The 14,510-nt window shown below is 49.4% G+C and overlaps 1 protein-coding gene across 2 annotated transcripts in view; it reads left to right on the plus strand.

The window, feature by feature from the left end:
• Positions 1-14,510, plus strand: part of RAD54L2 (RAD54 like 2) — a 682,650-nt gene that overhangs the window by 144,381 nt on the left and 523,759 nt on the right. For both annotated transcript variants that reach the window (XM_085625105.1, XM_085625106.1), the window contains exon 3: positions 178-355. In XM_085625105.1, coding sequence (XP_085481231.1) covers positions 178-355 — 178 coding nt within the window. The remainder of the gene's footprint in view (positions 1-177; positions 356-14,510) is intronic.

The raw sequence follows: 14,510 nt of genomic DNA on the forward strand, positions 1-14,510 counted from the left end.
GTGTGTCAACTGCATCCTTCTGTTTTTATGTGTGACTTGTCTCAACTTATAATGGCATCCTCGTATCCTCCTGGGCAGTCATGTCTATTCTGAGTCTTCTTTTGATATCATCGTGTAGACACTCCATTGGCTGTGTGTGAAAGTCTGCTCAAAGCTCACCCTCTCTTTTCATTCCAGGGAAATCCCAAGAAGCTGTTTCTGGGGAAGATGGAGAACCTAAGCGCTCAAACTCAACTACCTCAAACCAGAGCGACCAGAAAGAGCATCCTGGGCAGAACCAACGTAAGGGTTCGCCTACTGAGGAAACACAAAATAACCTGCTCCAGAAACCTGCTCAGCTGAGGAGAAACATAAGGTGAGCACATCAGAGATGACATGGTTGAACTTGAGTCAAGTTTGGAAAAGTAAGAGTGCACCACCTGTGTAAGAAAAGGATTACCATGGCCTCACTTTGGGAATTACTCCTAATATTACCCTACCCTCTTCTTTGAACACAAAGTACAGGATCCTCTTCAACAGGTGGTTGTCGATCCATCATTATCGCTTCAACCGTTGTACATATCTTATTCTGACTAGTCCTCACCCAAAATATCACTTCACATTTCACTTTTCTAAAATCCTGATCAGTTTCCTAGTCCACTGCTAGCAGGTCTATGATAACAGTCTGACCTGAACAAATAGCTCTGCTTTCTGTCTGGACCTTGTTCAACCTTGCTCTGACTTCACTCATATTGTGTTTCAGACACCAAGCAGCTGGCTGTTAGTACACAACAGGGCTCTCTATAATTGTTTTGCACCCAAGACTCTGCTCTTATCACAAGTTGAGTATCACCACGCTGTCCCCTCATTCACATCATTGGGAAACATCCAAACTTTAGCACAAGAGGTGAAAATGCCCTCACTTGTCCCAGAGGCCATGTCATCTCAGATTTCTAGCATGAGTGTGAAAACTGAATCGTAATGTTGAGGCTAACCTCTCCTTGAGGATGAGGAAGGGCTGAATGCAAATCTTATGAACGATACCAGCGCTGGAGAGCTGTAGTTATAAGTAACTTTTGTCTTCTTGAGTATTGGCTCCATCATACTTTAAGCAGACTAGCAAGCAGTATGACAAAGCACCAACATTGCAGAAGGTGAAATAATTGCCAGAGCGAGATTACATAGCAAGGAATCAAAACAAGGAATTTCTAGAAGGATAGCGCATAAAACTCTGCTAGGGACAGGCCCCCCCATTAACTCAACCCTTATCAGTTTCTACAAATCCAATAGGGAACTTAGATCGGACAATCTACATCTCGCAAAGGTCCCAAGAATAAAAAGGTCCAGAAGCGGTGGGCGGCTCTTCTCCTATAACGCCCCCGATCTCTGGAACTCTCTCCCACTCCAACTTCGCACAAACTCCAATCGCATAGCCTTCCGCAAACAACTAAAGACCCTGCTATTTCCTTAGTCCGTACCTGTCCCTGATCAATCTATAGCGCTGGGACACTCCCGGGTAGCCATGCGTTCTACAAATGTCCATTCATTCATTCATTCATTCATAGCAGCAACAGACACCTACTGCTAGTATAAAATTGGGGCAACAGGGGCAATCAGTCACATTCTATTAAGAGGTATGCTGGCTTCACTGGCTTTCTGTGTGGAAATGCCTCTTACAGATATGTGCTGTGCAGACATTTGGAGCAATAATCATACCTTTGCGCAGTACTGTTGCTTGGGTGTGGTAGCATTATTTAAACCTAAACAAGAGCAACCCTTATGTCCATGTGAACCGGGGTATCAAGTTATCCTTGGAATAAGCATTCACATAGAACTCATTTATGAAACATTTCTCAAATGTCACAGATATTTCTGTGTAGAATAAATCTTAGTGACATCAACCTTGTTTACCATTTATTCCAAATTTCCGAATTGTCAATGCTTTGTATGTCATACTGCTTTTGTTCTGATTAAGCATGTGAATCTGTGCTGGCGAATAAAAAAGTTACTTATAGCTTCAGTTCTCCATCATTGATGTCTTTAATAGATTCACATGCAGCCCTTCCTCTTCCTCGGATGGTGGTTCAACATTATAATTGAGTTTTCACACTCACTCTAGAAATCTGAGGTGAATCCGCCTCTGGGATTGGTGAGGGTAAGAGTACTCTAATCCCATTGGCTGAAGTTTGGGTCTTTTCCAATGATATGAGTATGGCACTAGAGTGGCTGTGCTTTAAGAACTTTTGGGCATGTTGTGCTTTGTACGGTTGTTATAAAGTTACTGTGGAACTCCAACCTCAATGATGTGGATTAAATCTAGCATGTGAACCTAAGAAAATGTACCTACGCTGGGGGGTGGATCACCGAATCCTGGAAAGGGGCCGAAGTGATACCAATTTTTTAAGAAAGGTGATAGGTCAGTGCCCTCCAACTACTGACCAATTAGTTTGATCGACTATGCCCAAAAGGACTTCTGCCGCTCACATTTGACCAAAATCCAAGATTGGATGGATGAGAATGATATCCTCTCTCGATTCCTGGCTGGCTTTCGGAGAAGGACCGGCACAGTCGACCAGCTGTTTCTTCTTGTCACACTTTATTGGAAAGTCGTTGTGTTGGGCAAAGGCAGTTTATATCTTGCCTTTATTGACCTAAAAACAGCCTTCGACCTCGTTCCTAGGGAGTTGCTCTGGCGCACGGGTGCTCATAGTACGGCCCGCGGGCCGCCTACGGCCCGGCAAGCCTTCCTTGGCGGCCCGCGGACCTTTCAGACATCGTAACTGTGTTTTAAAAAAAAATAATTAATGTGTGTTCCCAAACACTGCCAGTTGCACCAGCGTGACTCTGACTCTGCTCTGTGGGGGCCAGGCGGTTCCAGGGATAGTCAGAGTGGAGCTGCAGGGTCTAAGAAGAGGTGAAATACAACAAAGCCTCATTAACATGCAAATGGTCTTTTAAAGACCTGTGAAGTACTCGGGTGCGTTCTTTTTGTGACCGGGAAGCTGTCTCAGCCCCGGCTGACACACATGCAGGGTGAGATGATAGAGGGAGGTAGAGGGAGGGAGACAGAGGGAGAGGGAGACGGAGTGAGAGGGAGACGGAGGGAAAGGGAGACGGAGGGAAAGGGAGACGGAGGGAAAGGGAGACGGAGTGAGAGGGAGACGGAGTGAGAGGGAGACGGAGTGAGAGGGAGACGGAGTGAGAGGGAGACGGAGTGAGAGGGAGACGGAGTGAGAGGGAGACGGAGTGAGAGGGAGTGAGAGGGAGTGAGAGGGAGTGAGAGGGAGTGAGAGGGAGTGGGAGTGAGAGGGAGTGAGAGGGAGTGGGAGTGAGAGGGAGTGAGAGGGAGTGAGAGGGAGACGGAGTGAGAGGGAGTGAGAGTGAGAGGGAGACGGAGTGAGAGGGAGAGGGAGACGGAGTGAGAGGGAGAGGGAGACGGAGTGAGAGGGAGTGAGAGTGAGTGAGAGGGAGACGGAGTGAGAGTGAGTGAGAGGGAGACGGAGTGAGAGTGAGTGAGAGGGAGACGGAGTGAGAGTGAGTGAGAGGGAGACGGAGTGAGAGGGAGTGAGAGGGAGACGGAGTGAGAGTGAGTGAGAGGGAGACGGAGTGAGAGGGAGACGGAGTGAGAGTGAGTGAGAGGGAGACGGAGTGAGAGGGAGTGAGAGTGAGTGAGAGGGAGACGGAGTGAGAGGGAGACTGAGAGAGAGTGAGAGGGAGACTGAGAGAGAGTGAGAGGGAGACTGAGAGAGAGTGAGAGGGAGACTGAGAGAGAGTGAGAGGGAGACTGAGAGAGAGTGAGAGGGAGACTGAGACGGAGGCAGAGACGGAGTGAGAGGGAGACGGAGACGGAGGCAGAGACGGAGAGGGAGAGGGAGACGGAGACGGAGACGGAGGCAGAGACGGAGTGAGACTGAGACGGAGACGGAGGCAGAGACGGAGTGAGAGGGAGACGGAGACGGAGGCAGAGACGGAGTGAGAGGGAGACGGAGACGGAGGCAGAGACGGAGTGAGAGGGAGACGGAGGCAGAGACGGAGAGGGAGAGGGAGACGGAGACGGAGGCAGAGACGGAGTGAGAGGGAGACGGAGACGGAGGCAGAGACGGAGTGAGAGGGAGACTGAGACGGAGGGAGAGGGAGTGAGAGTGAGTGAGATGGAGACGGAGTGAGAGGGAGACTGAGAGAGAGTGAGAGGGAGACTGAGAGAGAGTGAGAGGGAGACTGAGAGAGAGTGAGAGGGAGACTGAGAGAGAGTGAGAGGGAGACTGAGAGAGAGTGAGAGGGAGACTGAGACGGAGGCAGAGACGGAGTGAGAGGGAGACTGAGACGGAGACGGAGGCAGAGACGGAGTGAGAGGGAGACGGAGACGGAGGCAGAGACGGAGTGAGAGGGAGACGGAGACGGAGGCAGAGACGGAGTGAGAGGGAGACGGAGACGGAGGCAGAGACGGAGAGGGAGAGGGAGACGGAGACGGAGACGGAGGCAGAGACGGAGTGAGAGGGAGACGGAGGCAGAGACGGAGTGAGAGGGAGACTGAGACGGAGGGAGAGGGAGACTGAGACGGAGACGGAGGCAGAGACGGAGGGAGAGGGAGACTGAGACGGAGGCAGAGACGGAGGGAGAGGGAGACTGAGACGGAGACGGAGGCAGAGACGGAGGGAGAGGGAGACTGAGACGGAGACGGAGGCAGAGACGGAGTGAGAGGGAGACTGAGACGGAGACGGAGGCAGAGACGGAGTGAGAGGGAGGGTGGGAGACGGACGGAGAGAGAGAGAGATGTGTGTATGCCGGGTCTGGTGGCTCAGTGGACGAAGGCGTCCGCTGCAGGGACCTGTGTTCAGCCTCATGGTCAGTTTTTTTGTGGCTCTAGCCCCACCCCCTTCCCCCACTGACCCCGCCCCCACCAGTGCGGCCCTCTGCCACAAACCACACTGTGAATTTGGCCCCAAGAGAAAGTTTGTGAGTACCCATGCTCTGGCGGGTACTTGGGGATATGGGAATGCCATTGACAATCCTAGGTATCCTAATCCGACTGCACAAGGACAATTTTGCCTGTGTAAGATGGGGGAACCAAGGTCAGACTACTGAGCCTTTTAAGATCCAGCGGGGGGTGCGCCAGGGGTGCGTTTTAGCCCCCACCCTCTTCTCACTGTATATCAATCTAGTAGCTGATTCTCTGTGCTCAATATCAGCAGACGTTCCATCCTTGGCGAACAGTAAAATCCCCACATTGCTGTTCGCCGATGATACCTTGTTGATATCTAAAACGCCTATGGGTCTCCAGAGATTGATAAATCAATTCAAAGCCTTTTGTGATGAGACGGAGTGAGAGGGAGACTGAGACGGAGGCAGAGACTGAGTGAGAGGGAGACTGAGACGGAGGCAGAGACGGAGTGAGAGGGAGACTGAGACGGAGGCAGAGACGGAGTGAGAGGGAGACGGAGGCAGAGACGGAGTGAGAGGGAGACGGAGTGAGAGGGAGTGAGAGTGAGTGAGAGGGAGACGGAGTGAGAGGGAGACTGAGAGAGAGTGAGAGGGAGACTGAGAGAGAGTGAGAGGGAGACTGAGAGAGAGTGAGAGGGAGACTGAGAGAGAGTGAGAGGGAGACTGAGACGGAGGCAGAGACGGAGTGAGAGGGAGACTGAGACGGAGACGGAGGCAGAGACGGAGTGAGAGGGAGACGGAGACGGAGGCAGAGACGGAGTGAGAGGGAGACGGAGACGGAGGCAGAGACGGAGTGAGAGGGAGACGGAGACGGAGGCAGAGACGGAGAGGGAGAGGGAGACGGAGACGGAGACGGAGGCAGAGACGGAGTGAGAGGGAGACGGAGACGGAGGCAGAGACGGAGTGAGAGGGAGACTGAGACGGAGGGAGAGGGAGACTGAGACGGAGACGGAGGCAGAGACGGAGGGAGAGGGAGACTGAGACGGAGACGGAGGCAGAGACGGAGGGAGAGGGAGACTGAGACGGAGACGGAGGCAGAGACGGAGTGAGAGGGAGACTGAGACGGAGACGGAGGCAGAGACGGAGTGAGAGGGAGGGTGGGAGACGGACGGAGAGAGAGAGAGATGTGTGTATGCCGGGTCTGGTGGCTCAGTGGACGAAGGCGTCCGCTGCAGGGACCTGTGTTCAGCCTCATGGTCAGTTTTTTTGTGGCTCTAGCCCCACCCCCTTCCCCCACTGACCCCGCCCCCACCAGTGCGGCCCTCTGCCACAAACCACACTGTGAATTTGGCCCCAAGAGAAAGTTTGTGAGTACCCATGCTCTGGCGGGTACTTGGGGATATGGGAATGCCATTGACAATCCTAGGTATCCTAATCCGACTGCACAAGGACAATTTTGCCTGTGTAAGATGGGGGAACCAAGGTCAGACTACTGAGCCTTTTAAGATCCAGCGGGGGGTGCGCCAGGGGTGCGTTTTAGCCCCCACCCTCTTCTCACTGTATATCAATCTAGTAGCTGATTCTCTGTGCTCAATATCAGCAGACGTTCCATCCTTGGCGAACAGTAAAATCCCCACATTGCTGTTCGCCGATGATACCTTGTTGATATCTAAAACGCCTATGGGTCTCCAGAGATTGATAAATCAATTCAAAGCCTTTTGTGATGAGACGGAGTGAGAGGGAGACTGAGACGGAGGCAGAGACTGAGTGAGAGGGAGACTGAGACGGAGGCAGAGACGGAGTGAGAGGGAGACTGAGACGGAGACGGAGGCAGAGACGGAGTGAGAGGGAGACGGAGGCAGAGACGGAGTGAGAGGGAGACGGAGGCAGAGACGGAGTGAGAGGGAGGGTGGGAGACGGACGGAGAGAGAGAGAGAGATGTGTGTATGCCGGGTCTGGTGGCTCAGTGGACGAAGGCGTCCGCTGCAGGGACCTGTGTTCAGCCTCATGGTCACAGTTTTTTTGTGGCTCTAGCCCCACCCCCTTCCCCCACTGACCCCGCCCCCACCAGTGCGGCCCTCTGCCACAAACCACACTGTGAATTTGGCCCCAAGAGAAAGTTTGTGAGTACCCATGCTCTGGCGGGTCCTTGGGGATATGGGAATGCCATTGACAATCCTAGGTATCCTAATCCGACTGCACAAGGACAATTTTGCCTGTGTAAGATGGGGGAACCAAGGTCAGACTACTGAGCCTTTTAGGATCCAGCGGGGGGTGCGCCAGGGGTGCGTTTTAGCCCCCACCCTCTTCTCACTGTATATCAATCTAGTAGCTGATTCTCTGTGCTCAATATCAGCAGACGTTCCATCCTTGGCGAACAGTAAAATCCCCACATTGCTGTTCGCCGATGATACCTTGTTGATATCTAAAACGCCTATGGGTCTCCAGAGATTGATAAATCAATTCAAAGCCTTTTGTGATGAGAGGGGTTTGGTTATTAATACCACCAAAACAAGCTAATGATGCTGAAACCACACAAATCTTATAAGGGCACCATGAAGCTGGACAACATCCAGCTCGAGAGGGTCAGCTCTTTTGACTACTTGGGCATAAAGCTGTCCGAGGGAATGGCTTGGAAGAGCCACTTGGGAATGGCTCTGTCGAAACTTGCACAGGTTACGGGGGCTTTGAGACATGAGCACTCTAAATCTTATACAAAACCAGTTGCTCCTGTTCTCAAGCTCTACAGTTGTAAGGCCGTGGGCAGTGCACTATAGGGGCAGAGTTGTGGGGCACTGCTTCAGTTGGCGATCTTGTGGCTGTAGAAAATAAATTCCATAGAAACGTATTATCCCTCCCCCAGAGCACCCCTTTAGTCCCCCTTAAACTTGATCTGGGCATTAAGTCCATCGAGGATCTTGTGAAGCTTCGTCCTCTTTTGTTTTGGCACAGACTGACGAGTGCTCCTGAGCTGGCATTTTATGCTGCAGCCTTTAGTGAGGTCCTTAATCTTGATACCTCGAGGAAAATTGGCTCGATAAAACAGGTGGCTGCCTTATTGACTAGCATTATGCTGCAAGGACAGGACATTGGCCAATCACCATCTTTCTCCACGGGCTGAACTAAAATGCAGGTATTGGGCGTGGATGGAAGAGAAAACTATTCTGAATCGACATCATGGTAGCCTGACTAAGGCCTTTATTAACATAAAAAACATCTACTGTATGGAGAGCTTCTTTGACATTATTAAGGTGCCTGCAGACAGGAAGCTATATATTCAGTTTAGATATGGCACCTTACCCATTGATTCGTTTACCAATACGTGGCAGGTCAATAAAACCCAACCCTCGGGGTGCCCTTCCTGCCGAAATCCCCAGGAATCTATAGGCCATGTTTTCTTCGCCTGCAAATGGTTTAAACCAGTGTGCAGGCTCCTAGGAACATTAAGCTCCAAAGAAGCTTTAAGAATCTTAAAATCTGATGCCAGCCCCGCTTTTGCCTGTGCAACAGCCACATTTTTGGGCCAGTTTTGGGCAATCAAGAGGAGGGCTCAGTTAGTATAGCCAGCCACTGTAGAAATAAGAAGTGTAGTAGACCACAATTAGGTATTGGGGCTTAATTACCCCCTACGATTTCTAATTTTAAACAATTTAATTTTACTGTATTTTATATATTTTAAATGAAAGTTTTAACAATTGTCTGTTTGTAAGGATGCGATTAGCCACCAAAGCTAACTATTTGTATGTTCATGAGTGTACCCTAGAGTGCCCTAAGTTTCAAATAGCATCCGTTTTAATCAGTTTTAGACTTTTTTTGTACGCTGTTCATCATTTTCTATGTTGTGGTTGTTCTTCTTTTATGGTTCTTGTAACCGAAATAAAGAAATTTGATAATGTTGATGACTTCTATTTAGTTTGCATGCATTTGATTCATTTTGCGTTTACAAAATGTGAAAGTGACATTGTACCTGCTTGCGATTTGTGTGTTTTTTCAGATGTTCATTTATTCTTGTCTCCATCCTAACTAATAAAAAATATAATGCGTGGCACGATTGAAAGGCTTAAACCAAAGGAAATGATGGACGGAGTGTTGAACATTGCAAGCACTCACCCCCAGTCAACTGATCTGGGTTTAATCCATCACCGTTCTTTAGCCCACTCTGCCACCCCAGTTCAGACATGGCCATATACAAATCAGTCTGACCCTGTGCCTCATGGGAACAGTCCAGCCCGAACTGCCAAGCCATGTCTTCCCTGGACCGGAAACAAGCTTCCTAGGACCGGTTTCTGGCATTTCAGCCGTCTTCAGCCAGGCTTGCTTGAGTCGAGTGGCAAAGTGAGCAAGGGACTCACGTCTGAGCATACCCTGCCAACTTATGGCGAACAAAGCAAAAACCAAAGGAAATGATGGACGGAGTGTTGAACATTGCAAGCACTCACCCCCAGTCAACAGATCTGGGTTTGTTCCATCACCGTTCTTTAGCCCACTCTGCCACCCCAGTTCAGACATGGCCATATGCAAATCAGATTGAAAGGCTTGTTATTTAAAAAAAAACACTTGTACAACAGCCACATTACTGAATGTGTTTTTAAATTACATTTTTATTGAAAGGGTATGGTGGTAATATTTAGATGGCATAATGTTTTTTTCTTTTTATTTTGGAGGTATGTGCTTCCCATAAAAACGGCTTTGCCAATACTTGTTTCATTTGGTATTTTAGGTAAAGTTCTGTTACCAAATAAATACATAACTACCATAAGAGAGCATAATGCAAATTATTGTTCAGCTCTTCATATCTGATTCAGTTTCGCCACTTCTTTCATCTTCAGATAACTGGTCCAAGCCCAGCCCAAGCTTTCAAGTTTTCTTTTTAATTAAAGTTTAGTTTTCGTTTGTAATCCAATACTAACAAAAATGTCATTGTAGAGAACAGCAACATATGTTTTAACTTCCACTACTCAATAACTTGCATTAGTAGTAAGTATATACAAATATGATGTCCCAAAACAAGATTCAACATAAATGTGTGCATGACATTTTCTGTTTAACCGGTGCTTCTTGAGAAAGGTCGAGGGTGTATAAGAGTGGGGGTAAAATGAGTAATCAATACAGAGTAAATAGGTACACAATAAAGACAGGGAGTAGTGGAAGTAGACCATCCAGTAATATTACTCCAATCCCAATAGTCTACCCTATAAATGTGAAATTCCAGAGAATTGACTTAAATTCCATCAAACTTCTCCCTATTATTGTAAACTCTGCAGGAGACATCTCTAGTTGTGCTAGATGAACTATATCTTCAAACAATTTTTCCACAGTGGGATTACTAATGGACTTTAAAGATCAAAACTTCGCCCTATAATTGTAAACTCTGCAGGGGGCCTTCTCTAGGTTTACCAAATTAACCTTCTTAAAGCCAGTTTTCCACCGTGGTACTGCTAATGAACTTTCAAGATGAAGTTGTTCCCTCTTTGCACATGCCACTTCCACTACCACAGCAGTCCTGTGATGTCTTCTTCTGTCTGGCTAAATAAAGAGTTCACCTGTATATCCTAATATAAATAAACATATCCAACTTAACATGCCGTCCCAATAATATTTCCATTCATGTCTTTTAAGAATGTATAAACTTGAGTCCATGACCAAAACGTACGTTTGTAAAGTACTCTGTTCGAGGCATATGAGCTGCAGATTATACACTGTGCATAGATCGCCATCTGGTGTTGGGCCCGAATGTTTGCAGTTTGTTTTTCCTCTTGGAAAGTCTTTGGAAGTCACGAGGTCGGTGACTCCTCCTTTGGTTCGTATTGCGCATGGGCTTCGGCTCCATCCTCAGATTGTTTTTTTCTGCCATCGGGCTCGGATGTAATACTTCGCGCTCCGGTTCCGAACTTTTCCAGTTCAACGATCGACGCAAAATCCTCGCTCATCGAGATCCTTCAGATAATAAATCATCTTAATCACCTTCTCTTCGGCACTTCTTCGATTCCGGTCGTCGACGTCGGCCTTCGGGCCTATTCCGGCTCCGGTCTCGGCTGATGGAAAGCACTCCCTTCAAGAAGTGCCCTCGATGTGGGTCCAAGTTTCCCCACACCGATCTTCATGAGGTGTGCAACCTCTGCCTCTCTCCTGAGCACGAGGCCCGAGACTGTCCAGCCTGCAAGTCTTTTCGCTCTAAAAAGACTATTCGAGATCGACGGGCTAGACGCAACATGGCGCACTCCTCGACCTCAGCTCCAGTCGACATCTTCGGGGACGACGTCGAAGCTCCGGGACAGCAGAACGTCGAAGAAGAGGACGACTACCTCGTCAGTGCTTCCGAGGCCGACGACTCAGATGTGGAGGACATCACTCCGGCGCAGAGGGTCGGGAGTACAATACCCCCTCCCACACCGATACCCCCTCCCACACCGATACCCAAAAAGGCTTCGGTCACACCTTCGACTTCGGGCTTAGGCAAGACCAAGGATACAGCTTCTCACACCCCACCTTCGGGCCCGGTAAAGAAGCCTGTTAAGCCTTCCGGCAGCTCGGGCTCGAGCCAGAGCCAGCCGACCAGCGGTACCGAAAAACACCCTTCGGCACCGAAGAAAAGATCGGCCTCCACTTCCACACCGAACCCAGCAACAAAGCCTTTGGTGTCGAAACCTGCCCTTCCGGTGCTGACCAAACATCACAAGGCCCTCAGCACCGACACTCCCGTGCCGAAGCCTTCTTCGGCACCGACCAAAAAATCGGAGGTCCCAAAGAAGGGCTTAGACAAACCTAAAAAGCCGTCGGCCCCGAAAACTTCGGCGCCGACCGAACAACCAGTGTCGCAAGAACTTTTTACACCGGATCCTCTCCAAAAGACACTCACCAAGGATCCAAAAATTGGACATTTGACATTGTCTTCAAAAAAGAGACACTTGGACAAACCAGCTCCACCTCCAAAGAGGAAAGACACTGCTACCTCCCCTTTCAGAGTGCCTTCCCCACCTCCTCCACCCCTGCCTCATCGTTCCCCAACCTTGTCTCCTGTTCCAGATGATTTAGGAGACCCTTATTATGATCCAGCAGATGTGCCACAAGACCCCACCCCTACTGGATCTCCAGACCCATGGGACGACTATAACAATCCGGACATCCCAGATGTCCCACAGGATGACCTTTACCCATCTCGGCCATCCCCACTTGAAGATTCGTTAGGCTTTCACCACCTACTACAAAGGGCGGCACACTACCACGGGGTGGAGTTACATACTGACCCAGTGGAGGAAGATTTTCTCCTAGACACCTTCGATGATGCACATTGGTCTACTGCCATTCTACCTATGTTAAAGGGAGTAATTAAACATGCACCAGAGGTTTTTAAAGACCCAGGGTACTAAACCCCCGTATAGAGAAAAAATACAAAGCCGCCCCCACAGACCCTTCATACATTAAAGGCCCTGCACCATTGGATTCCCTAGTGGTATCTACAGCTAGGAAGCGCTCAAATTCTCAGGCGTCAGGCGAAGCACCACCACCTGACAAAGAGTCCAAGCTCCTAGACGCGTCAGGGAAGCGCACTGCGTCACAAGCCGCCAATATATGGCGTTTCGCCAACACACAAGCGCTATTGGCCAGATACGACAGGGCGCATTATGATGAGTTAGAGACAATCATGCACCATCTCCCTGAAAAATACAGGAATAGGGCTAATGAGCTGATCCAAGAGGGAAAAACAATAACTAATACCTCTATACGCTGTGCCCTAGATGCAGCAGATCCAGCCTCCAGGGCCATAAACACCAGTGTCCTTCTCCGTCGCCATGCCTGGCTCAGAGTTTCAGGATTTAAACCTCTGGTACAAGCCTCTATATATTGAATCACCCATTCGACCAAGATCATCTATTTGGCCCAAAAGTTGATGAAGCCCTCGAAGATGAAAAAAGATACTGATACAGCGAAATCCATTGGAGCCCTACAGTCACACACTCCTAGGCGCTCTTCCTTTCAGTGCACAGGCAGGGGCTACTACTCGGATAGTGCATCCACGCCATACAAATCCCCTCCCCAATCTACCTTCACAAAGGGTTATCAAAGAGGCGGATACAGAGGCAATAATAATAAGGGCAGAGGCAAAACAAATACCGCCCGCTCTGCCACACCGCCTACCCAATGACTTTCCCCCGCTCCCTCCAGACCATTCCACTCCGGTCGGGGGCAGAATACAACATTTCCTTCACGTCTGGGAGACCATCACCTCAGACAGATGGGTGACCCAAATTATTCATTCAGGATATTGCCTAGAATTAATATCTACCCCCCCAAACATTCCACCCAGGCAACGCCCAATGTCTCAAGAACATGCCACGTTACTAAAACGGGAGGTAATCTCCCTCCTGCAAACACAAGCCATAGAGCAGGTCCCCATCAATCAACAAAATTTATGGGTCTACTCCCTGTACTTTCTGATTCCAAAGAGAGACGAGTCTCTACGACCTATCCTAGATCTCAGACCTCTAAATACTTACATACATTCAGACCATTTTCACATGGTAACCCTTCAACAGGTTCTTCCACTCCTCTCCCAGAACGACTTTCTCACCACTCTGGACTTAAAAGACGCATACTTTCACATCCCAGTACACCATGCTCACAGAAAGTACCTCAGATTTGTAGTGGACGGGCAACACTACCAGTTCAAGGTGCTCCCGTTCGGGGTAACAACAGCACCAAGGGTATTCACAAGTGCCTAGCAGTAGTGGCGGCACACCTCAGAAGACAGCACATTCACGTCTTCCCGTACTTGGACGACTGGCTAATAAAAGCCATGTCCTACGAACAATGTGTGCAATACACCGCCGCTACAATCCAACTACTTCACCAGCTAGGTTTCACGGTGAACCACCAAAAGTCCCACCTGGTACCATCACACACAAAACAATACCTCGGTGCCACCATAGACACCTCAAAAGCCATAGCCTATCCCAATCCTGCCAGGATTGCAAATATACAGGCTCTGCGTCAAAAATTCATATTTCAACACTCTCTCCCAGCAAGGGTGTTTATGCAACTGATAGGGATGATGGACTCTTGCATTTTCATAGTGCCTCACGCAAGACTCCAGATGCGTCCACTCCAAGAGTGTTTAGCGCGCCAGTGGAACCAGGCCCAGGGACAACTGACAGATCTGGTGTTGGTGGACGGTCGCATCCATCGCTCTCTGCAGTGGTGGAACACCACAAACCTTTCCAGAGGTCGACCGTTCCTGGACCCCGTTCCACAAATAATCCTAACAGAGGCATCGCTCTCCGGCTGGGGAGCTCATCTGTTACATCTCACAGTACAGGTCACATGGACGCCGCAACAGAAGTTACTCCACATCAACCACCTGGAGTTACTGGCAATCTTCCTAGCCCTAAAATCCTTCCAGATGCAGATTTCAGGCAAGGCTGTCCTCATTTGCACAGACAACATGACTGCCATGTACTACATTCAAAAACAGGGGGCACACACTCTCCACAGCTCTCTCAATTAGCACAGAGCATATGGAGATGGGCAATTCCACAGAAAATCTTTCTCCTGGCCCAACACGTCCCAGGAGTCCAAAACACCGTGGCAGATCTGCTCAGCAGACAAACTCAACAGATTCACGAATGGGAACTTCACCCACAGGTTCTTCA

This window comes from Triturus cristatus, chromosome 9, assembly GCF_964204655.1.
Source record: "Triturus cristatus chromosome 9, aTriCri1.1, whole genome shotgun sequence".
Taxonomy (NCBI): domain Eukaryota; kingdom Metazoa; phylum Chordata; class Amphibia; order Caudata; family Salamandridae; genus Triturus; species Triturus cristatus.